Below are 22,847 nucleotides of genomic sequence, written 5' to 3'. Positions count from 1 at the left end.
GGGTTACTAAAACACACGGGTGGTATAGGACACAAGGAACACATGGAAAATCTCTCAAATAGGAACTGGTGGACAAGGAGAATCCCCAAACTAAACAGGGGACAGTCAAACAAACATAACAAAAAATACAACCATACCAGTGGTGATAAAACATCAGTTGAGCAACAGCTCCCTCTAGTGGGGAGAACCTGCTTATACATACTAATGATGGAGCGCCCTGAGCATATACATTAAAGGAAGGGAGCAGGGGGGTAATGACCCGTGAGAGAAAAAAAAAACATAGGGAAGGACAGGAAGGGAGAATGAAGAAGAGAAACCAGACCGAGAATGAAAGGAGAACCAGGAGAGAGAGAACAGAAGAGAGGAGGAAAAGGAGAAAAGAGGTCAGGGTGAAGTCAGCATAGAATAGAAAGAAGAGTGAAAACAAAAAGGGGGGGGGGTGAAGGAGGGAGGGGGACGAGAAGGAGAGAAAAGAAGCAGAAGAAAAGAAAACCAACAGGCCCCAGATCAGATAAAGAAGAAGGACACAGCCTGAGAACCTCCAGGGGTCATCGGGGTCCACACCAGAATAATCGGGGAATATGGAGGGCAGGGAGGTCCGGGGGAGGAGGGGAGGCAGGGGGCCAAGGGTCACGATGCCGGGCACGGGAGACACGGGGAGAGGGGTCATGGAAAAGTGGCACAGTACCTAATGTCCAGCAGAAAGGGGGGGTGAAGAAGAACTGGAGGAGGGGATGGACAGGGAGATGCATAGCAGGGGCCATCATGTTCGGTCTCAGGAACCTGGAGCAGGAACGGTGAAGCAGATTGCAGGATCAGCGCTGCCGACGCAACCAGTCGTCAGCATCTTGCGGGGTGGAAAAGAAGATGGCCCGGTCCCCGTCCACAACACGGAGGCGGGCAGGGTATGCCATGGAGTACGGCACCCCCCGCTCCCTCAGCCTAGCCTTGACCGAGGTGAAGGAGGCCCTTTTGAGCTGCAGATCTGAGGAAAAATCCGGGAAGATGGAGACTCTGGCGTTGTGCACTGTGATGTCAGGCAGCTGTCATGCAGACCGGAGAATCAGGTCCCTATCGTTGCAGTTAAGGAACCTTGCTAGCAGCGGCCGCGGAGGGGCACCAGGAATGGGAGATTTGGAGGGTACCAGGTTTGCACGCTCCACAGCATAGGCAGCTGAGAAGGGGGCATCTGGAAAAAGCTCCCTAATCCACCTCTCAACGTATGCCCTCGGGTTCTGCCCCTCCACGCGTTCCGGCAGGCTGATCACCCGGATGTTATTCCAACGCAGCCTGTTCTCCAGGTCGTCATTCTTCTGTCGCGCCGTCTCAAGCTGCTCCTGCACGGTTCTAAGGGAGGCAGGAAGTGGCTGCACAGAGTCCTCCAGCATGGAGATGCGAGTCTCCGTCTCCACCACCAGGTCCCGCAGGTTCTGAAAGTCCTGCCTCAAGAGGCCGACATCCACACGGATCTCCTCCATTTTACCGGTGAGTGAGGTCCGGCATGTCTAGATAGCCATCAGGAGTGTGTCACTCACCTCTCGGAGGGTAAGTTCAGGTGCCGCAGCGTCTCTGTCCAGCTCCCCTCCCCACAGTTCAGCTCGTGAGGCTGTCGCTCCGGCCTGTCCGGCGCCATCTTGCTTCGCAGCGCGGGCATAGTCCCGGAGCTTCTCCACCGCAGACCGGTCCCTCATCTTATCAGGATCTTGTTTCTGGGCCATAGCTCGGGTCCTGAGACGGGTCAGAGGGGTAAGGGACTCCAGGATTCCAGTCAGGATCAAGAAATAGCAGGCTCTAAGCGGGAGCACCTACAGCGTGCGACCGCTCATACCAACCGCCAGGCAACGCCCCCACATTTTTTCTACTTTACTATTTACTAGGGAGAAGGAAAAAAAACTCTGAAGGTTACATCAGGGCATTCGGGTCACACACCGCTCATCATCCACACTTTGTAACAAATTCTAATAGAAGAAGTGACTCAGACAAGGTAAATAAATGTAATTAAATGTGAAGTTTATTATTATATTTTATATGTATTTTTAATGTGTTTTTAATGTGTAAATCCCTACTGAGTTGATCCAGGGGAAGGCAAAAAACCCTCATACTAGAGGTAAAAATTCCTTCCCAGTCCTTGGCAGTCAGAATAAATCGCTGGATCAACGTTCTGTCCCTATAAATCTAGTATACATAACCGGCGATGTTATTATTCTCCAAGAATGCATCCAGACCCCTTTTGAACTCTTTTACAGAGTTCACCATGACTACCTCCTCCGGGAGAGAATTCCACAGTCTCACTGCTCTTACAGTAAAGAACCCCCGTCTGTGGTTGTGTAGAAACCTTCTTTCTTCTAAACGTAGAGGATGTCCCCTTGTTATAGATACAGTCCTGGGTATAAATAGATCATGGGATAGATCTCTGAATGGTCCCCTGATATATTTATACAAAGTTATTAGGTCTCCCCTAAGCCTTCTTTTTTCTAAACTAAATAACCCCAATTTTGATCATGTTTCTGGGTACTGTAGTCCTCCCATTCCCCGTATTACCCTGGTTGCTCGTCTTTGAACCCTCTCCAGCTCCACTATATCTTTCTTGTACACTGGTGCCCAGTACTGTACACAGTATTCTATGTGTAGTCTGACTAGTGATTTGTACGGCTGTAGAATTATTTCCTTGTCGTGGGCATCTATGCCCCTATTACGCTATAACATGACTGCAAATGTGTATGTAGTGATAGTGTGTAGGGGATGAATGTGTATGTAGTGATAGTGTGTAGGAAGATGAATGTGTATGTAGTGATAGTGTGTAGGGGATGAATGTGTATGTAGTGATAGTGTGTAGGAAGATGAATGTGTATGTAGTGATAGTGTGTAGGGAATGAATGTGTATGTAGTGATAGTGTGTAGGGAATGAATGTGTATGTAGTGATTGTGTGTAGAGGATGATTGTGTATGTATTGATAGTGTATAGGGGATGAATGCGTATGTAGTGATAGTGTGTAGGGAATGAATGTGTATGTAGTGATAGTGTGTAGGGAATGAATGTGTATGTAGTGATAGTGTGTAGGGGATGAATGTGTATGAAGTGATAGTGTGTAGGGGATGAATGTGTATGTAGTGATAGTGTGTAGAGAATGAATGTGTATGTAGTGATAGTGTGTAGGGAATGAATGTGTATGTAGTGATAGTGTGTAGGAAATGAATGTGTATGTAGCGATAGTGTGTAGGGAATGAATGTGTATGTAGTGATAGTGTGTAGGGAATGAATGTGTATGTAGTGATAGTGTGTAGGGGATGAATGTGTATGTAGTGATAGTGTGTAGGAAGATGAATGTGTATGTAGTGATAGTGTGTAGGGGATGAATGTGTATGTAGTGATAGTGTGTAGGAAGATGAATGTGTATGTAGTGATAGTGTGTAGGGAATGAATGTGTATGTAGTGATAGTGTGTAGGGAATGAATGTGTATGTAGTGATTGTGTGTAGAGGATGATTGTGTATGTATTGATAGTGTATAGGGGATGAATGCGTATGTAGTGATAGTGTGTAGGGAATGAATGTGTATGTAGTGATAGTGTGTAGGGAATGAATGTGTATGTAGTGATAGTGTGTAGGGGATGAATGTGTATGAAGTGATAGTGTGTAGGGGATGAATGTGTATGTAGTGATAGTGTGTAGAGAATGAATGTGTATGTAGTGATAGTGTGTAGGGAATGAATGTGTATGTAGTGATAGTGTGTAGGAAATGAATGTGTATGTAGCGATAGTGTGTAGGGAATGAATGTGTATGTAGTGATAGTGTGTAGGGAATGAATGTGTATGTAGTGATAGTGTGTAGGGGATGAATGTGTATGTAGTGATAGTGTGTAGGGGCAGAATGTGTATGTAGTGATAGTGTGTAGGGAATGAATGTGTATGTATTGATTGTGTGTAGAGGATGATTGTGTATGTATTGATAGTGTGTAGGGGATGAATGTGTATGTAGTGATAGTGTGTAGGGAATGAATGTGTATGTAGTGATAGTGTGTAGGGAATGAATGTGTATGTAGTGATAGTGTGTAGGGAATGAATGTGTAAATAGTGATAGTGTGTAGGGAATGAATGTGTATGTAGTGATAGTGTGTAGGGGATGAATGTGTATGTAGTGATAGTGTGTAGGGAATGAATGTGTATGTAGTGATAGTGTGTAGGGGATGAATGTGTATGTAGTGATTGTGTGTAGAGGATGAATGTGTTTGTAGTGATAGTGTGTAGGGAATGAATGTGTAGAAAGTGACAGTGTGTGGGGGATGAATGTGTATGTAGTGATAGTGTGTAGGGGATGAATGTGTATGTAGCGATAGTGTGTAGGGGATGAATGTGTATGTAGTGATAGTGTGAAGGGAATGAATGTGTATGTAGTGATAGTGTGTAGAGAATGAATGTGTATGTAGTGATAGTGTGTAGGGGATGAATGTGTGAGTAGTGACAGTGTGTAGGGGATGAATGTGTATGTAGTGATAGTGTGTAGAGAATTAATGTGCATGTAGTGATAGTGTGTAGGGGATGAATGTGTATGTAGTGATAGTGTGTAGGGAATGAATGTGTTTGTAGTGATTGTGTGTAGGAGATGAATGTGTATGTAGTGAAAGTGTGTAGGGAATGAATGTGTATGTATTTTGTGTTTGTGATTTGTGTACAGTGATTTAGTGTGTGCATTATGTGTAACAATAAATATACTATAAGGGTACGTTCCCTCTTGGCGTGTACGCAGAATATTTCACGCTGTGCAAAATCTGTAGCAGCAGCGGGAGATACGCTGCTTATCCCTCACTCACCATACACACAAGGCTTTCTTGCGGCAGCCCTATGTTTGAAGTGAGTTTTGGAGGTGGAGCCCCGCCTCCAAAACTCACTGCGCACATAGGGCTGCCGCCAGAAAGCCTTGTGTGTATGGTGAGCGAGGGATACGCAGCATATTTCCCGCTGCTTCAGCAGACTTTGCGCAGCATCAAATACGCTACATATATGCCAAGTGGGAACGTGACCTTAAGAATACATCTGGGGCGGCTTGGTCTTCATCCGTTCTGTTCTTCTTTCTTCGTCCTCCTTCGCTTGGTGTTCTCTTCCCCGGCACAAGGCTGCAGATCGGTGATACAGATGGAGCAGGCGGGAGGGATCCACCATGGGCCTCTCGGGATGTATTCTCCAGGATCCCTCCGGTACCAGCGTATGGCCCAGCCGTGATGTTCCTTCCGCTCTCTCTTCCATGCCCAGTACTCGGGGTCTTGTGCCATGATCTAGAATTAATCACAATATAAATTGTTATAATAAACACAGACTTTCATTCCTAGTGTATAGTTTTTATTTTATGTCACTGACCCGATCACAGGTGTCTCTGGTTACTCAAGCGTGGAATCTCATCCGGAGGAGCAGCAGGTTCCGCAGGTGTAGCATCCAGGTCTTCATCGCCGTCCACATCGGTCCGAGGGCCCAGGGGTAGATCTCGCGTCGAAACATCTCATCCTCTTCAAACTGGTTGGCAAGAAACCTAAAAGGAGAAAAAATTAATAAATAAAAATTATACAACATTTCACAAGAGGAAGAGGAGAAGAACCATTGGTAGTAATATTACAATATAGAGTGCCCAGTATATATATATATATATATAGATATATATATGTATTTATATTAATGTTTGTATATATATATATATATATATATATATATATTTATGTATTTATATAGATGTGTTTATATGCAATAACATTAAGATAAACTCACAGCGCTGGAAAGAAGTAGGTGTTATATTCCTCCGTACGCAGGTTGGCTCTTCGGAAGTAGATGAGGACCATGGCCAGGAGATACTAGAGGGATGAGAAGAGTTAGAGGCTGGTAATACATTTCTTATCTAAATACATTCTATTATACAGTACCTGTATGTCTCCAGTATATCCCTGTATTTACTTCTATCCGTACAACATCTATTCTTTCCCTTTATATACTACCTTGTCCGCGATCTTATAGCAGCTGTCCCTGCCTAGAAATAGCTGGATGTGTCCTTCGTCTACAAAAATAACAGAAATATCATTATTTTTATCTATTCAATCAATATCTTCTATACTATCTATAACAATTCTACATATAATATACATATACATGTGTGTATAAAGTCACTGACACATTATACACTATATTCCATACTATACATTGTACAGAAGCACCAGAGCAGGAGAGAGAAGGTTCTGTAGAGGGAACATTATCTTTCCTGAAGGGCTATGATAATACTGATCTTTATTTACGATGTATATGTCTGTTTCATAGGGCCAAGATTGGGGGTTGGCTGAGTAGGCACCTGCCTAGGGAACCACCATCTTCCTAGCCTGGCAGGGTGGCAGAACTGCTGGAGATCTCTAGAATTATGGGTCTAGGGCACTTTCCCTGGTTGCAGGTTGGGAGAGGTGCAGGACCTCTTCCCACTGTCTCCGGCTCAGACACACACAGGGTAACATCACTCTGTGTGCACCAAGGGACGTCCATGTTGGTATGGCAGTAAAGAGAACGTAAATAGTGATGTCACGAACATAAAATTTTCGGTTCGCGAACTTCCGCAAATGGGCAGGCGAATTTTAAAACCCACAGGGACTCTTTCTGGCCACAATAGTGATTTAAAAGTTATTTCAAGGAGACTAACACCTGGACTGTGGCGTGCCGGAGTGGGATCCATGGCTAAACTCCCATGGAAAATTACATAGTTGATGCAGAGTCTGGTTTTAATCCATAAAGGGCATAAATCACCTATTATTCCTAAATGGTTTGGAATAACGTGCTTTTAGGCAGCACATAGAGCCCCCCTTTAGTCATCACATAGTTAGATTCCCCCATATTAGGCAGCACATAGTTAGATTCCCCCCTTCAGGCATCACATAGTTAGATTCCCCCATGTTAGTCAGCACATAGTTAGAGCTCCCCTTTAGGCAGCACATAGTGGGATTTGAACCCAAGGCCCCAGCACTGCAAGGCAGCAGTGCTAACCTCTGAGCCACCATGCTACCCTTAGCATACATCTAATATCCACGGTTGCTAAAATGGACAGAGATGTCAGCAGAGAGTATCAGAAAAATTAGGCATGTACACATGCCTGAAAAATGTGGTATTGTTGCAGCTTCTGTAGCAGCGGCCATAAAAATTGCAGCACCATAACAAGTGCAGCAGCAGAGGCCAGAAAAATTAGGCATGTACACCTGGCTGGAAAGTTTGGTATTGTCGCAGCCGCTGTGCCCTAAAACATTGCGGCTTCAACCCTAGTTGGTGGCGGATAAGTCACGCAAGTCATCCGGCATTCAGAGTTCAAATACAGCAGCGTGTGGACCATTTTTAGCCCAAGGCAGCTCATCTGATCAGGCCTTGTTCAGTCAAGTGTCAGGCCCAGTGTCAGTCCCTTCGGGATCCATCCCTCATTCATCTTAAGAAAGGTGAGGTAATCCAGACTTTTTCACCAAGGCGACTCCTCTTCTCAGTGACAATACCTCCTGCTGCACTGAAGGTCCTTTCTGACAGGACACTTGAAGCGGGACAGGCCAGAAGTTCGAGCGCAAATTGGGATAGCTCAGGCCACAGGTCAAGCCGGCACACCCAGTAGTCAAGGGGTTCATCGCTCCTCAGAGTGTCGATATCTGCGGTTAAGGCCAGGTAGTCTGCTACCTGTCGGTCAAGTCATTCTCTGATGGTGGACCCCGAAGGGCTGTGGCGATGCGTAGAACTTAAAAAGCTCCGCATGTCCTCCATCATCAGCATGTCTGTAGAGCATCCTGTCCTTGCCAGCGTGTTCGTGGGAGGAGGAGGGGGATTACTTTCACCTCTTCCCCTGTTAGATCCCTGTTGTGCTGTGACATGACCCTTATACGCTGTGTACAGCATACTTCTTAATTTATTTTGGACCTGCTTAATCCTTTCTGCCTTGCAGTAATATGTCAGGCACTTTATGTTTATACCGAGGGTCTAGTAGCGTGGAGGACACCCAGTACAGGTCTCCTTCATCCTTTTTATACGAGGGTCCCTCAACAGGCACGACAGCATGAAAGACCCCATTTGCACGGACGGATGCCGAGCTACTCATGTCCCGTTCCTCGTCCTTAGTGATGTCAGGGAAGGTATAATCTTCTTCCCCCCAGCCACGTACAACACCACGGGAACCAGATAGGTGACAAGGAGCACCCTGGGATGCCTGCTGTGGTTGGTCTTCCTCCTCCTCTTCAAAGCCACATTCCTCCTCTGACTCCTCTTCCTCACAATCCTCTTCCAGCGTTGCCACAGGTCCAGCAAGCGATGCTGATAAGGCTGTTTCTGGTGGTGATGGTGTCCACAACTCTTCCTCTTCACGCTCATCTACTGCCTAATACAGCACTATTCGCAGGGCACTACATGAGCCTACAGGCATTGCGCATGAGCCTCCAGTAACGTGGCAAAAAAATTCCCAGCTCCGCAAATTATGTCCTAGCACCCCGGTCATACAAATATTCGTTGACGGCTTTCTCTTGTTGGAGCAGGCGGTCGAACATTAGGAGTGTTGAATTCCAACGTGTTGGGCTGTCCCAAATCAAGCGCCTCACTGGCATGTTGTTTCGCCGCTGGATATCTGACAAGTGCGCCATGGCCGTGTAGGAACGCCTGAAATGGCCACACACCTTCCTGGACTGCTTCAGGTCATCCTGTAAGCCTGGGTACTTGAGCACAAAGCGTTGTACAATCAGATTACACACATGTGCCATGCACAGCACATGTGTCAACTTGCCCAACCTCAATGCCGCCAACAAATTTGTTCCGTTGTCACAAACCACCTTGCCAATCTCCAGTTGGTGCGGAGTCAGCCACTGGTCCACCTGTGCGTTCAGGGCCGACAGGAGCGCTGGAGCGGTGTGACTCTCCGCTTTGAGGCAAATCAACCCCAGTGGAAGAGGAACTCGGCCGAGGATGTTATGGAAGAGGATGAAGTAGAGGAGGTGCTTGGCAGCCGTCACCAGGTTTACCTAATGCGCAGTGTAGGTGATATACCTGCCCTGACCATGCTTTGCAGACCAGGTATCAGTGGTCAGATAGGCCTTTGCCCCTACACTGTGTGCCAGACATGTCATAATTTCCTTTTGCACAATGGAGTAAAGGTTGGGGATTGCCTTTTGTGCAAAAAAATTTCGGCCGGGTACCTTCCACTGCGGTGTCCCAATGGCTACAAATTTTTTAAAGGCCTCAGACTCCACCAGCTTGTATAGTAAAAGCTGGTGAGCTAGCAGTTCCAACAAGCCACCTGTCAGACACCGGGCTAGGGGGTGACTTTGAGATATTGTCTTCTTGCGCTCAAACATCTCCCTGACAGACACCTTACTGTGGGCAGATGAGCAGGAACTGCTCAAGGCGAGAGACGGAGAGGCAGATGGTTGAGCGGGGGCAAGGAGGGCAGTAGTGGTTGACCTGGCTGAAGATGCTGGACAAGGAGGAGGATGGCGGCTTTGACTTTGTGTGCTGCTTGTACTGACATGTTGATCCCATAGGTGTTTGTGATGTGACATCATGTGCCTTCGCAAAGCAGTTGTGCCTAGGTGGGTGTTGGACTTCCCACGACTCAGTTTCTTCTGGCACAGGTTGCAAATGGCCTCGCTGTTGTCAGAGGCAGACACACCAAAAAAATGCCACACTGCTGAGATCTGCAATTACGCCATTCTGGTGTTGGCAACAGCATGCGTTGATTGGCGTCCCGTCTGGCTGACCCCGGAAGCCGATGCATGCTGTCTGACTGTGCCACTAGCTCATTGCGACGACCTCCCACCGCTTCCAACTCGTCTCCTCCTCCTCTCTGTCTCCCCATCTGAACTTTCCCCCTCTTCTTCTCTTAGCGGGCACCCACGTGGCATCCACGGACACATCGTCATCATCAACACCTTCACCGCTATCTGACACCTCAAGAAAGGAAGCAGCAGCGGTACAACATCATCATCACACCGTACGTCCATGTGTGTAATGCTGCCTGACTGAGACATATCCCTGTTAACTACATCCTCTGGCAATAATGGTTGCGCATCACTCATGTCTTCAAACTCATGTGTAAATAACTCCTCTGACGGATCAAGTAAAGCTGCTGTGGTGCTAGTGCTGGTGGTGGTGGCAGGCGGGCAAGTGGTAGCATGAGAGGTGCCCAAAGCTAAGCTAGAGGAGGAGAAGGATGGTGCGTTAAGGTTCCGAGCGGAAGCTGTAGTAGATTGGGTGTCTTGTGATAGCCAGTCAACTAAGTCCTCAGAACTTTGGGGGTTCAGGGTACGTGGCCTCTGAACACTGGCAATTCTAGGGCCAAAGGGAATCCCAGCATCACGATGGCCCCTGCGGGGTGGCCTTCCTCTACCTGTAATTTTTTTGGTTAATTTGCACAACTGTCACACCTAATGTGATTTGCACTAGGGTGACACAATTTGCCCTGCAGGCAAAAAAAACTGGCAACTGTGACGTGAACTGACAGTGACGACTGATTTTATTTAACAGCCAAAAAAGGATATTTTTTTTATTTGCACAACTGTCACACCTAATGTGATTTGCACTAGGGTGACACAATTTGGCCTGCAGGCAAAAAAAAATGGCAACTGTGACGTGAACTGACAGTGACGACTGATTTTATTTAACAGCCAAAAAAGGATTTTTTTTTTATTTGCACAACTGTCAGACCAAATGTGATTTGCACTAGTGTGACAATGAGCAAAAAAGCTTGCCAGCAGAGTTCCCATTTTAAGCAGTGATCCTCAATCAGGGTGCCTCCAGCTGTTGCAAAACACACGGACTGATATATTTCAGCCATTTGAATACTGTAGTAGTTAGTTGCTTTAAAGAAAAAAAGCTTGCCACCGGAGTTCCCCTTTTATGCAGTGGTCCCCAACCAGGGTGCCTCCAGCTGTTGCAAGACACACGGACTGATATCTTTCAGCCCTTTGAATACTGTAGTAGTTAGTTGCTTGAAGGAACTTAAGTTTCATTCTGGAGTACCCCTTTTAACCAGCGGTTCCCTCCCAACCAGGATTGATATCTTTCAGCCCTGAAAAGGGCTTTTTTTGGTGCTGTCCTTAAAGCAGATGTTACACTAGTGCTTTAGTAGTAAACTGGACCCTGAATACACCACCTAGCAGCAACCTAGCTATCGCTTTCCCTATACAGCAGGAGCAGCTTCTCTGACCCTCCACTTTCTAAGCCTGCAGCATGCTGAATGAGGCTAAAATGGCGTCCGTGCAAGAGGTAGGAGGGTCTGTAAGGGAGGGACTGCTGTTGATTGGCTGTAATGTGTCTGCTGACTCTGACTCACAGGGTCAAAGTTTACTGCAATGTTAAAGTATAGGGGGCGGATCGAACTTCACATATGTTCGCCCAGCGATGCGAAAGCGAACATGCTAAATTCGCCGGGAACTGTTCGCGACATCTCTAAACGTAAATATGTATTTTTTTATTATTATTTAATTATATATGTATTTAATTTATTAAAAATTTTGGGTGACAGGGACATGTCTACAATTGGGGCAACCATCTACCTCCTTGAGGGCACCTGTCTATACTGTGGGAAAAATGCCTACGTTTGGGGAAACCTATCTACACTGGGATCAACTACCTGCCTCCTGGAGAGCACCTGTCTACACTGGGAACAGCTATCTTCCTCTGGGGGGGGGGGGGGGGGGGGATCTATCTACACTGGAGACAACTACCTGCCTCCTGGAGGGCAGCTATCTACACTGGGAACAGCTATCTACCTCTGGGGGGGGGGGGATCTATCTACACTGGAGACAACTACCTGCCTCCTGGAGGACAGCTATCTACACTGGGAACAGCTATCTACCTCTGGGGGGGAATCTATCTACACTGGAGACAACTACCTGCCTCCTGGAGGGCAGCTATCTACACTGGGAACAGCTATCTATCTCTGGGGGGGAATCTATCTACACTGGAGACAACTACCTGCCTCCTGGAGGGAAGCTGTCTACACTGGGAACAGCTATCTACCTCTGGGGGGGAATTTATCTACACTGGAGGCAACTACCTGCCTCCTGGAGGGCACCTGTCTACACTGGGAACAGTTATCTACCTCTGGGGGGGAATCTATCTACACTGGAGGCAACTTCCTACCTCCTGGAGGGCACTTGTCTACACTGTGGGGCAACTGTGTACAAATTTTTACCGCGGATATCAGCACTTTGCGATTTTGCGAATATTTAGAATATAGTGATATATTCGTAATGTCAAATATTCGTGTTTTTATGCAAATTTATGTGAATATTTATGCAAATATTTATGCGAATATTGGCACAATGGAGATATAATTGCGCATGCGCACTATGCGAATTTCATTACGAATTTTCACATGAAAAAAAAAAAAAGAATGAACATAGTGAAATATCGCAAATTCGAATATGTCCCCTGCCAATCATTACTACTGTCTACCTCTGGCGGAAACCTATCTACACTGGAAACTACTATCTACCTCCTGGAGGGCACCTGTCTACACTGGGAACCGCTATCTACCCCTTGGCAGAATCTATCTACACTGGGGGCAACTATCTATCTCCTGGGGGGGGCACCTTTAAGGGGATAAGAACACTTTATTTTATCATGTGATAAAATATTATACTTTTTGTCTTAGAAAGAAAAATGTATTGTTACCCAGGAGTCTGTAAAAAGCGGCCCGTTCCTCCGGCTGTAGGATGGCATCATCAGTGGTTTCCCTCCGGTTGTTGTCCGTTTGCTCCCTCTTCTTCTTGGTCTCGCCGTCCGTCTCCTCCTCCTTTGGCTGGTCCTCCGTCTTCTCCGGCTCCTCCTGGGTGGCAGATGCTGAACTGTGATAGAAGAGATAACATCTATAGTATTGGGCCTCATGCACCCGACCAAATAATGGGCTATCCTGGTTATAAGGAGCCATAATATGACACCAGGGAAGTCTATGAGACCATATGGTACAACATTATATTCTCGTTAAATCAAGCCACGCCCCCTTGATTCATGTCTATGGGAGGGGGCGTGGCAGAATGTCAGGTGTCTGCACAGATCAGTGGAGTACCCCTTTAAGGGTCCCTAGTCTTGCCCACCATATTTTCAGTGCTATCATAAGGCAATGGGGGTCTCCCGTGCAGGGATCAGTATGATAGTCGGGCTCCTGCTGGAGCTACTAGGAGCGGAGGAACCTCTTCTAGAAGATTAAACCTTCATATGCTTCAGTAAAATCATGACAGCTGCATGTGAGGAGTTTCCACACTGATCGCTGTCAGTCCCTTTGTAGGGCTCTTAAAAATAAAATGTAAATAAAAAAAAGCATCAACTTTTTCTGAAAACAACATAAAAAATGTAAAAAACATATTGAGTTTCGCCACATCCATAATGACCCAAATAATAAAATAATTGAATTATTCATGCTGCACCTTGAACGCTGTAAAAAAAAAATGTAAAAAATCAAAAAGAAAAAACGCCACATCCCCTCCATGCAGCAGCACCCCGTGTTCTGAACAAATGCCAAGTTCTGGCGGCAGTGGTCGTGATGTCACGCTATTCCCCCTAGTGACATCACGCCCCCACCCCCCCCTATGGACAGGCCCGTCGCTACCGGACCGGCAAACCAAGCAATTGCTTGGGGCCCCAAGCTGGCTGGGGGGCCCCGAGCAGAGCCGGTGCTTGCCCGTCCTGTAGCGACGGGGCACTTCGGGGGGCCCGCACATTTCAATTAAATTACCTTTGTAGGGCGCGGGCCCCTTAAGAAACAAACAGGCACGCAACTCTACGCCAATCACCTGACCTGTCCCTGCCTACGTCCCCACGCGAACTTCCAGCAACCTCCGTGCAGTGACAGGAGCAGCAGCAGACTCATGCCGCTGCAACGATCCGCGGCAGGGTAAGTAAACTAGTACGGGGGAAGGGAATTGTATGGTAGTTAGGGGACTGCAATGGTGATGAGAGGTGTGTGTGTGTGTGTGTGTGTGTGGTGGAGGGTGGGTGTTATGGGGGGTCATGAGAGATGCAGGGGGGTGTTATGGGGGTCATGAGAGATGCAGGGGGTGTTATGGGGGTCATGAGAGATGCAGGGGGGTGTTATGGGGTGATGAGAGATGCAGGGAGGTGTTATGGGGGTGATGAGAGATGCAGGGGGGGTGTTATGGGGGTTATGAGAGATGCAGGGGTGTTATGGGGGTGATGAGAGGTGCAGGGGCGTTATGGGGGTGATGAGAGGTGCAGGGGGGGTGTTATGGGGGTGATGAGAGATGCAGGGGTGTTATGGGGGTGATGAGAGGTGCAGGGGGGGGGGGTGTTATGGGGGTGATGAGATGTGCCCCCCCTGCACCACTCCTCATCACTCCCCCATAACCCCCCCTGGTTATAATAGTGATGAGGAGAGGTGGGGAGGGGGGAGTTATAGTAATGATGAGGAGAGGTTTGGCGGGGGGTTATGGGGGTGATGAGGACACAGTGAATAAGAGGGGGTGTATATGTATATATGATGTGTATGCATGTGTGGCAGTATTGTATTCAGTGGATACAGTGTGGAGCAGCATTATATTCAGGGTACAGTGTGTGGCAGCATTATATTCAGGGTACAGTGTGTGGCAGAATTATATTTAGTGGGTACAGTGTGTGGCAGTATTATATTCATGGTACAGTGTGGGTCAGTATTATATTTAGTGGGTACAGTGTATAGCAGTATTTTATTCAGTGTACAGTGTATAGCAGTATTATATTCAGGGTACAGTGTGGGGCAGTATTTTATTTAGGGTACAGTGTGGGGCAGTATTTTATTTAGGGTACAGTGTGGGGCAGTATTTTATTTAGGGTACAGTGTGGGGCAGTATTATATTTAGTGGGTACAGCGAATAGCAGGATTATATTTAGTGGGTAGAGTGTATGGCAGTATTATATTCAGGGTAAAGTGTGGGGCAGTATTTTATTTAGGGTACAGTGTATAGCAGTATTTTATTCAGGGTACAGTGTATAGTAGTATTATATTCCAGGTACAGTGTGGGGCAGTATTTTATTTAGGGTACAGTGTGGGGCCGTATTATATTTAGTGGGTACAGTGAATAGCAGGATTATATTTAGTGGGTACAGTGTATGGCAGTATTATATTTAGTGGGTACAGTGTATGGCAGTATTATATTTAGTGGGTACAGTGTGTGGTAGTATTATATTTAGTGGGTACTGTGTATAGCAGTATTATATTTAGGGTACAGTGTGGGGCAGTATTTTATTTAGGTTACACTTTCTGGCAAGGTTATAATGATTTCTGTCTTCATGCAGAGGATGAGGATCTGCTGACAAAGTGAGGAGCCAATGATGTCTGGATATCAGACTCTGCAGAGAAGATGGAGCTGGAGGAAGACCTTGTCTCTGGACCAGATGAAGAAGAAAAGATAACAGAGAAGATATCACTCAAGTCAGAAGACGTCACTCAGGTCACTGATATCATTGTGTATTCTCCTGACTATCCCATCAGCGCTGTAGTCACTTGTAAGTTCTGCAGTGATGATGGGTAAAACTGTGTCCAATCTGTGTCTCTCCAGCTGTTACAAAACTACAACTCCCATTGACAGAGGCTTTTCAGACATGATGGGAGTTTTAGCTTTCCAACAGCTGGAGAACCACTTTAACTAAGGTGATCTGTGGGGGTCTCAGCAGTCAAACCCCCACCCAAAAAAATGGCCCCGGGGGGGGGGGGGGGTCTGGACAGGGGGTCTGAACAGGGGGTAACACTGCCTACCTAATGTGGGGGGAACTCTGCTGCACCTAATGTGGGGGGAACACTGCTGCACCTAATGTGGGGGGAACACTGCTGCACCTAATGTGCGCCGTATCGACCTTCGCTCATGTTGCGCTCCCAGAATTCAAGGGCCGGCGTTACTATGTCCTGACGCCGGCCCTAGAGCGTGACGTGCGTGAACATCAAGGGGGGGGGCCTCCATGTCCATTTTGATTGGGGCCCCCAAATTCTTTCAAACGGCCCTGCCTATGGATGTCTATGGAAAGGGGTGTGACGACTCCCATAGACATCCATGGGGGGGGGGGGGCGTGACGTCACTAGGGGGAATAGCGTGACATCACGACCACTGCCGCCAGAACTTGGCATTTGTTGAGAACACGGGGTGCTGCGCGGAGGTCACGGGTGTCCCAATGATAGGGGATAGGGTGCCCATAGCAACCAATCAGCTTGCTTCTTTCATTTTTAACAAGGCCTCTGCAAAGTGAAAGAAGTGATCTGATTGGTTGCTATGGGTAACTGGGCAACTTTTCCTTAGGACAGGTTTTGATAAATCTCCCCCAAAATGCCTAGCGGTGGAGTACCCCTTTAAGTATTTCCAATGGTAACAAAATTGCACGGTTAATGGCGTAAATGTAAAAAAATAGCAGAATTGCAGATTTTTGGTCACTTCATGTACCAGAAAAAAATGTATAAAAAGCGATCTAAAAGGCCTAAAAATAGTGGCATTATCACATATAACACTGGGTCAGAAATCACATTTACCATTGAAGAGGCAGTTATCATATATATTAAAGAGATTTTCCAGTGGTTTTCTGGGACATTTACATTTATGGTCTTTCCACTGCTGTCAAATCTTAGTTCCATTAAATTGAATGGGGGCTGTGCTGCAGTGTCCTGGCACCAACATTTCACAATGACCCGAAATCTCTTCTCTATCTCCCGTCATTGGAGGAGATTTATCCAAACCTGTGTAGAGGAAGAGTGGTGCAGTTGCCCATAGCAACCAATCAGATTGATTCTTTCATTTCTAAAAAAAGAAGCAATCTGATAGGTTGCTATAGGCAACTGCACCACTTTTCCTCTGCCCAGGTTTGGATAAATCTCCATTGTTTATATGTGAAAACCATCATGGGGGGAGATTTATCAAAACCTGTCCTGAGGAAAAGTTGCTGTGTTGCCCATAGCAACCAATCAGATCGATTCTTTCATTTTTTAAAAGGCCTTTGCAAAATGAAAGAAGCAATCTGATTGGTTGCTATGGGCAACTCAGCAGCTTTTTGTCTGGACAGGTTTTGATAAATCTCCCCCCATGGCTCTGCCAAACAGCTGTAGGGCAGGGGTGAGGTGCCTGGTGTTGGTCCACCAACAACAACACATTAATAGCCAGTCCTGAGGATGGACCATAAATGGAAAAGTCCCAGAAAACTTCTTAATCTAAATTCCTCTGGTGGTATGATACATATAGCTGCCCGACTATAATAACATTGGGGGCAGTTATCACATATAACATTAGGGGCAGTTATCACATATAACATTAGGGGCAGTTATCACATATAACATTAGGGGGGCAGTTATCATATATAACATTAGTGGGCAGTTATCACATATAACATTAGGGGCAGTTATCACATATAACATTAGGGGCAGTTATCACATATAACATTAGGGGGGCAGTTATCATATATAACATTAGTGGCAGTTATCACATATAACATTAGGGGGGCAGTTATCACATATAACATTAGGGGGGCAGTTATCACATATAACATTAGGGGCAGTTATCACATATAACATTAGGGGGGGCAGTTATCACATATAACATTAGGGGGGCAGTTATCACATATAACATTAGGGGGGCAGTTATCACATATAACATTAGGGGGGCAGTTATCACATATAACATTAGGGGGGCAGTTATCACATATAACATTAGGGGCAGTTATCACATATAACATTAGGGGGGCAGTTATCACATATAACATTAGGGGGGCAGGTATCACATATAACATTAGGGGGGCAGTTATCACATATAACATTAGAGGGCAGTTATCACATATAACATTAGGGGGGCAGTTATCACATATAACATTAGGGGGGCAGTTATCACATATAACATTAGGGGGGCAGTTATCACATATAACATTGGGGACAGTTATCACATATAACATTAGTGGGGCAGTTATCACATATAACAGAGGGCAGTTATCACATATAACATTAGGGGGGCAGTTATCACATATAACATTAGGGGGGGCAGGTATCACATATAACATTAGGGGGGCAGTTATCACATATAACATTAGAGGGCAGTTATCACATATAACATTAGGGGGTAGTTATCACATATAACATTAGGGGGCAGTTGTCACATATAACATTAGGGGGGCAGTTATCACATATAACATTAGGGGGGCAGTTATCACATATAACATTAGGGGGGCAGTTATCACATATAACATTAGGGGCAGTTATCACATATAACATTAGGGGGGCAGTTATCACACGTAACATTAGGGGGGCAGTTATAACATATAACATTAGTGGGGCAGTTATCACATATAACATTAGGGGGGCAGTTATCACATATAACACTAGGGGCAGTTGTCACATATAATATTAGAGGGGCAGTTATCACATATAACATTAGGGGGGCAGTTATCACATATAACATTAGGGGGGCAGTCATCACATATAACATTAGGGGGGCAGTTATCACATATAATATTAGGGGGGCAGTTATCACATATAACATTAGGGGGGCAGTTATCACATATAACATTAGGGGGGCAGTCATCACATATAACATTAGGGGGGCAGTTATCACATATAATATTAGGGGGGCAGTTATCACATATAACATTAGGGGGGCAGTTATCACACATAACATTAGGGGGGCAGTTATCACATATAACATTAGGGGGCAATTATCACGTATAACATTAGGGGCATTTATCACATATAACATTAGGGGGGCAGTTATCACATACAAAATTAGGGGGGCAGTTATCTCATATAACATCAGGGGGGCAGTTATTACATATAACATTAGGGGGGCAGTTATCACGTATAACATTAGGGGGCAGTTATCACATATAACATTAGGTGGGCATTTATCACATATAACATTAGGGGGGCTGTTATCACTTACAAAATTAGGGGGGCAGTTATCACATATAACATTAGGGGGGCAGTTATCACATATAACATTAGGGGGGCAGTTATCACATATAACATTAGGGGGCAGTCATCACATATAACATTAGGGGGGCAGTCATCACATATAACATTAGGGGGGCAGTTGTCACATATAATATTAGAGGGGCAGTTATCACATATAACATTAGGGGGGCAGTTATCGCATATAACATTAGGGGGGCAGTCATCACATATAACATTAGGGGGGCAGTTATCACATATAACATTAGGGGCAGTTATCACATATAACATTAGGGGGGCAGTTATCACATATAACATTAGGGGGGCAGGTATCACATATAACATTAGGGGGGCAGTTATCACATATAACATTAGAGGGCAGTTATCACATATAACATTAGGGGGGCAGTTATCACATATAACATTAGGGGGGCAGTTATCACATATAACATTAGGGGGGCAGTTATCACATATAACATTGGGGACAGTTATCACATATAACATTAGTGGGGCAGTTATCACATATAACAGAGGGCAGTTATCACATATAACATTAGGGGGGCAGTTATCACATATAACATTAGGGGGGCAGGTATCACATATAACATTAGGGGGGCAGTTATCACATATAACATTAGAGGGCAGTTATCACATATAACATTAGGGGGTAGTTATCACATATAACATTAGGGGGCAGTTGTCACATATAACATTAGGGGGGCAGTTATCACATATAACATTAGGGGGGCAGTTATCACATATAACATTAGGGGGGCAGTTATCACATATAACATTAGGGGCAGTTATCACATATAACATTAGGGGGGCAGTTATCACACGTAACATTAGGGGGGCAGTTATAACATATAACATTAGTGGGGCAGTTATCACATATAACATTAGGGGGGCAGTTATCACATATAACACTAGGGGCAGTTGTCACATATAATATTAGAGGGGCAGTTATCACATATAACATTAGGGGGGCAGTTATCACATATAACATTAGGGGGGCAGTCATCACATATAACATTAGGGGGGCAGTTATCACATATAATATTAGGGGGGCAGTTATCACATATAACATTAGGGGGGCAGTTATCACATATAACATTAGGGGGGCAGTCATCACATATAACATTAGGGGGGCAGTTATCACATATAATATTAGGGGGGCAGTTATCACATATAACATTAGGGGGGCAGTTATCACACATAACATTAGGGGGGCAGTTATCACATATAACATTAGGGGGCAATTATCACGTATAACATTAGGGGCATTTATCACATATAACATTAGGGGGGCAGTTATCACATACAAAATTAGGGGGGCAGTTATCTCATATAACATCAGGGGGGCAGTTATTACATATAACATTAGGGGGGCAGTTATCACGTATAACATTAGGGGGCAGTTATCACATATAACATTAGGTGGGCATTTATCACATATAACATTAGGGGGGCTGTTATCACTTACAAAATTAGGGGGGCAGTTATCACATATAACATTAGGGGGGCAGTTATCACATATAACATTAGGGGGGCAGTTATCACATATAACATTAGGGGGCAGTCATCACATATAACATTAGGGGGGCAGTCATCACATATAACATTAGGGGGGCAGTTGTCACATATAATATTAGAGGGGCAGTTATCACATATAACATTAGGGGGGCAGTTATCGCATATAACATTAGGGGGGCAGTCATCACATATAACATTAGGGGGGCAGTTATCACATATAATATTAGGGGGGGCAGTTATCACATATAACATTAGGGGGGCAGTTATCATATATAACATTAGGGGGGCAGTTATCACATATAACATTAGGGGGGCAGTTATCACATATAACATTAGGGGGCAGTTTAAAGGCCTCTGAAAAAGGGGGGAAGCTGATTGGTTGCTATGGCAACTGGTCAGCATTTTCTCAACTTTTTTGATAAATCTTCCCCAGGTGGATGGCAGAAAAACAACTCTTAGTTTTTGAAGACTGTCTGTAAATGTACCCCTATAAAATGGTGTAGTGATGTGTCCTACTTACCACTCCTCCTCATACAGGGCTGTCAGTTCTCTCTTCCTCTTCCTCATGGTGTCGCCTCTTCTTTTCTTCTCTTCCTCGCCGCCTCCTCCTCCTCCTCCTCCTCGCCTCTCCTCCTCGCCTCTCCTTCTCCTCGCCTCTCCTCCTCTCCTCCGCCTCCTCCTCGCCTCTCCTCCGCCGCCTCCTCCTCTCCTCCGCCTCCTCCTCTCCTCCTCTCCTCCGCCGCCTCTCCTCCTCTCCTCCGCCGCCTCTCCTCCTCTCCTCCGCCTCCTCCTCTCCTCCGCCTCCTACTCGCCTCCTCCTCCTACTCGCCTCTCCTCCTCTCCTCAAAATCTGTAGAAATGGATGGGGGTCGCTGTCCAAAAAAGTCACTTCTCGCAGAGAAATAAGGAGCCGGTCTCAACTCTAGAAGAGCAATCGCAGACTGGCACCAACTGTCATTTTCTGTTGTTGTTTATTTGTAAAACCCTGCGATCCTATTGGTCGATGGGTCTGGCTATTGGATAGTGCAGTACAATATGTTACATGGGCCTGCGCTATGATTGCATCGTCCCAATGAACTGACTGCTGAAAAACAGCAACATTGGAAGCCAAAGTTAAAAAATACATAAAAACCTCAACATAAAAGTCATGATAAAAATGTGATATGTGATATGTTATCCTGAGCATTCAATGTATCTGTTATAAAGGACACGAGATGAATGAGATTCATTATTTCATAGTAAATAAACTAGAAGTAGCATTTCTTACTTGGGATGGGAAAATCTATATAGTTTTACACATTCCCGCTATAGGTCATATGGGGATGTCCTGGGAAGGAGTAACCAGCATTGGAGCGAGATTGTGATGACATCCCACTCCATACCATGGGGGGAATCTCCAGCCTTGGGCCAGATAATATCCCTATTACGCCTATGAACCCTTTAGATCCCGAAATCAAAGTTGATCGTGGGACCTAAAGCCGTTCACAGCATTGAACTTTGTTAGCGATCCAGTGATTGCATGTTATAGTCCTCTATGGGAACAAACAAAAAAGTGTAAAAATGAATAATAAAAATTAAAAATAATTATAAATGTGAATAAGCCCTTCCCCTAATAAAAGTGTGAATCACACTGCCCCCCAACCCCCCCCCCCACACACACACACTTTTTTTTAAATAAGATAATGTAAATGTGGTGCTGGGAGCGTAATGGTGTCTAGGGTGTTGCAGTAATAGTGTTGGGTCTGGTGGTATTAACAATTGAGTGTCGTGACGCCAGGCTGTAGTTTCCTCAATAGTAATCTGTCATGTGGGATACTATCTGCTGAGCCTGTGCATCTAAATCTGTCATGTGTGATACTGTCTGCTGAGCCTGTGTATCTAATCCTGTCATGTGTGATACTGTGAGCTGAGCCTGTATATCCAAATCTGTCATGTGTGATACTGTCTGATTAGCCTGTTTATTTATCTAATCCTGTCATGTGTGATACTGTGAGCTGAGCCTGTATATCCAAATCTGTCATGTGGGATACTATCTGCTGAGCCTGTGCATCTAAATCTGTCATGTGTGATACTGTCTGCTGAGCCTGTGTATCTAATCCTGTTATGTGTGATACTGTCTGCTGAGCCTGTGCATCTAAATCTGTCATGTGTGATACTGTCTGATTAGCCTGTTTATCTGACGTTGCGCAGGGGGACGTCACTCGTCATCACAGGGAGCCAGCGTTGCTGTCGCGCACCACCACTACCGCCGCCGCTGGCATAAATAGGGTTTTGGTTGGTATTTTCTAAATGTAATTTTTTTTGTGCGATATAGGAAAATTCCCCCCACATATATATTGTATCCCTCCAATCCTCTGTGCCATTTCTTAAACCCCCCTCCCATCCCCCATGCCATTTCTTAAACCCCCCTCCCATCCCCCGTGCCA

At 45.6% G+C, this 22,847-nt stretch overlaps 1 protein-coding gene across 1 annotated transcript; it reads right to left on the bottom strand.

The window, feature by feature from the left end:
• Nucleotides 1-5,378: 5,378 nt before the first annotated feature.
• LOC130367460 (speedy protein 1-A-like) lies at nt 5,379-21,092 on the bottom strand. Its single transcript, XM_056569880.1, has 5 exons — nt 20,942-21,092; nt 12,657-12,829; nt 5,981-6,039; nt 5,757-5,839; nt 5,379-5,523 (listed from the first exon to the last, which is right to left on the bottom strand). Exons 1-5 carry the CDS (start codon nt 20,986-20,988, stop codon nt 5,379-5,381), a joined length of 507 nt encoding a protein of 168 aa, XP_056425855.1. The 5' UTR covers nt 20,989-21,092.
• Nucleotides 21,093-22,847: the final 1,755 nt, after the last annotated feature.

The sequence above is a fragment of the Hyla sarda genome, chromosome 4 (genome assembly GCF_029499605.1).
Source record: "Hyla sarda isolate aHylSar1 chromosome 4, aHylSar1.hap1, whole genome shotgun sequence".
In the NCBI taxonomy this organism is placed as follows: domain Eukaryota; kingdom Metazoa; phylum Chordata; class Amphibia; order Anura; family Hylidae; genus Hyla; species Hyla sarda.
Note: the sequence above shows the minus strand (reverse complement) of the source record. Positions and strands in the feature narration are given on the sequence as shown.

What these genes read in the sequence shown, in the direction of transcription:
- LOC130367460 (XM_056569880.1), bottom strand. Translation starts at nt 20,988, where the DNA reads ATGAGGAAGAGGAAGAGAGAACTGACAGCCCTGTATGAGGAGGAGTG. An exon ending in CGCTTTTTACAGACTCCTGG is followed by an intron (nt 6,040 to 12,656) that starts GTAACAATACAT and finishes TTATTTTTGTAG; the next exon opens with ACGAAGGACACATCCAGCTA. An exon ending in ACCTACTTCTTTCCAGCGCT is followed by an intron (nt 5,524 to 5,756) that starts GTGAGTTTATCT and finishes TTCTCCTTTTAG; the next exon opens with GTTTCTTGCCAACCAGTTTG.